The sequence below is a fragment of the Oculina patagonica genome, chromosome 9 (genome assembly GCF_052425735.1).
Source record: "Oculina patagonica isolate OP01 chromosome 9, crgOcupat, whole genome shotgun sequence".
NCBI classification, from domain to species: domain Eukaryota; kingdom Metazoa; phylum Cnidaria; class Anthozoa; order Scleractinia; family Oculinidae; genus Oculina; species Oculina patagonica.
The window spans coordinates 22,553,870-22,556,126 of NC_135766.1; the positions used below are offsets into that span (position 1 = coordinate 22,553,870).

At 39.0% G+C, this 2,257-nt stretch overlaps 1 protein-coding gene across 1 annotated transcript in view; it reads right to left on the bottom strand.

Annotated features, from left to right (window-relative positions):
* Positions 1-750: 750 nt before the first annotated feature.
* LOC144666155 (uncharacterized) overlaps positions 751-2,257 on the bottom strand; it is an 8,573-nt gene continuing 7,066 nt past the window's right edge. Inside the window, exons 4-5 of the mRNA XM_078527519.1 lie at positions 1,571-1,606; positions 751-1,098 (exon numbers count right to left, since the gene is read on the bottom strand). Coding sequence (XP_078383645.1) covers positions 839-1,098; positions 1,571-1,606 — 296 coding nt within the window. The 3' untranslated portion in view covers positions 751-838. The remainder of the gene's footprint in view (positions 1,099-1,570; positions 1,607-2,257) is intronic.

Consider the following 2,257-nt stretch of genomic DNA (forward strand, 5'->3'; position numbering starts at 1 on the left):
GCTCAGTTTGAGTATACGCGCGTTACATCCATACTTGATTTAACTTAAGGCTTGGGGTTTGACAGCAATAAGCTAGAGCCTAATTCGAAACTAGGCTATTGTCTGCCCTTTATAGTGGAGACCATTTTAGTGCACTTTCTCACAAAAAATTATTGAAGTTTTTGTGACCTTTTATACCACCCAATGGCTTGTGGAACAGTTTACCTCAGCTGAACCTCAGCCCCCCCCCCCCCCCCCCCATGCCCGGTCTCCACTATCCCATCTCTCCGGCTTAACATTGATAGGTGCACTGTTGGTTTTATTTGCTATTGTTAAATGTCAACTGTGACAAATCTTTCCCCTGTTATTCCACACCGCCAAAATATTCGCATTTCACACGCATGCAGCGTGAGTCATTGATATTTAAATCTTTCTGAAAAAAATAACAAAACATTGGGTGACGTCTCTCTAAGCAACTGTTTGATTGACATAGAATTGCACCGTTTCCCGAAAAGTGCCGACCCCCCCCCCCCCCTGGTGCGTGCGTATCTTCCATTTCTTCATTTTGTTCACCGCTTCATCGTGATACCCCTCGAAATGGATTTTGGCAGAACTACTTTCCCAAAGAGAGAGGAGATTTAGGTACGAATCGCAAATAACATTTGAGAGCACAAACTTATACAGCAAAACTGAGTGAGCGGAATACGTGTAACTACGAGTATGTATCTCAGAATCAGGATCAACACTTTAATCCCAGCTTTATTCCCAACTTTTATTGAAGATTTTTAAATCAGTACTTTCAATACATGCACAGTAAGAATTCGTAACGAAAATCCCACAAAACCCTTTAAATATTCGCTTACAATTCTGCCTTACACAAAGATTTCATATGGCTCTCCACTAATTGGATGACTCTGTGAGCCACGCCTTCAACCATGCTCGCGTACTCCTGGATAATCTTAGCATTGCAATTGATGCTTTTGCTGTAGAAGTTGTAACACTTGTTGAGTTCCTCAGCATCTTCACATTGCTTTCCGTGATCTTTTGCCAGTAAAGTTAGGTAGTAGCTCAGACACTTCTTGTGCACGGTCGAAGCACAAGCGTCAACAGTTTTGTACTCTGTCAAAGAAAATGGCACAGTATATTACAATTGTTTCTAATTGGTGAGTTAGTTAGTTATTTTTTTGATCTGGTGGATTTATATTTAACAATAAGACGGCAAGCGCGAGGATTCTACCGGCTGATAGTTGCGAGGGGCGAATCCCCGAGCCAACTATCAAAAGCCGGTATAAACCGAGAGCGAGCCGTCTTATTGTTTTAGCATAACCCAGCTGCCGATCTATTAAACACAAAATATAGCTAGAGTTGATTTTTTGAATGTTTTTTTTTTTTTTATTAAATTCCGCACAAAAACTGAGCGCGCGCACCATGAGCCGTCTAACGATCGATAGAAGGCACCTGTGTAGCCAATTAGATTGCACGATTTGCAATAGACGGCAGCTGGATTATGCTAACTAGCGTTATAGTCGTGGTTCTCTGCTACAAACATGCCTACCTAAAATAACTTATAGTAATAAACCAGCTATCTTACCAACATCTTCCAGGTAACGATTCTTTTTCTCAACATCTGTTTGGTAAGAAAAAAGCAAAAAAATATAAGAAAAGCACTTGTTAAAAAAAAAAAAAAAATGAGACAGCAATTTACTTTCATCTGCATCACACTGAGTGTTTTATGTGAATTAAAGCTTGAAATGCCTCTACAGGAAAGTATTCCAGTTTCTATTGGAAAAAGACTGCCCATTGTGTATTAATCAGGTATTTGTATAGGCAATCACATGATTTCGAGTGCAATTTGGGATAAATAAGCACGAGTCAATTTTTTAAAAGCTAACAAAATTGCATGAGCCCGTAGGGCGAGTGCAATTTGTAGTCTTTAAAAAATTTCCGAGTCTGGTCTTCTACTGTGCTCAAAACGCCAGCCATTTTTTTTTACTCGCATCTTAAAGCAAATCCAAACTTTGCGCCATTCAAATCGCGTGGAAGCGTTTGATTGACCCTCTGTAGCTGCCTTTGTTTATTAACCAATCAGGATGCCTCGTTTGTTTCTCTTTTTTTTTGCACTGAATTTCGTCATTTCTGCACTGAATTTCGTCATTTCTGCATCGAATTTCTTAAAAACTGCATTTCTCTAAGCCAATCAGATTCGAGAAATTTTTTGATGTATAATTTTATTGTTAATGATAATATTATTTTTATAACATTTTACCCGCTTTATTTC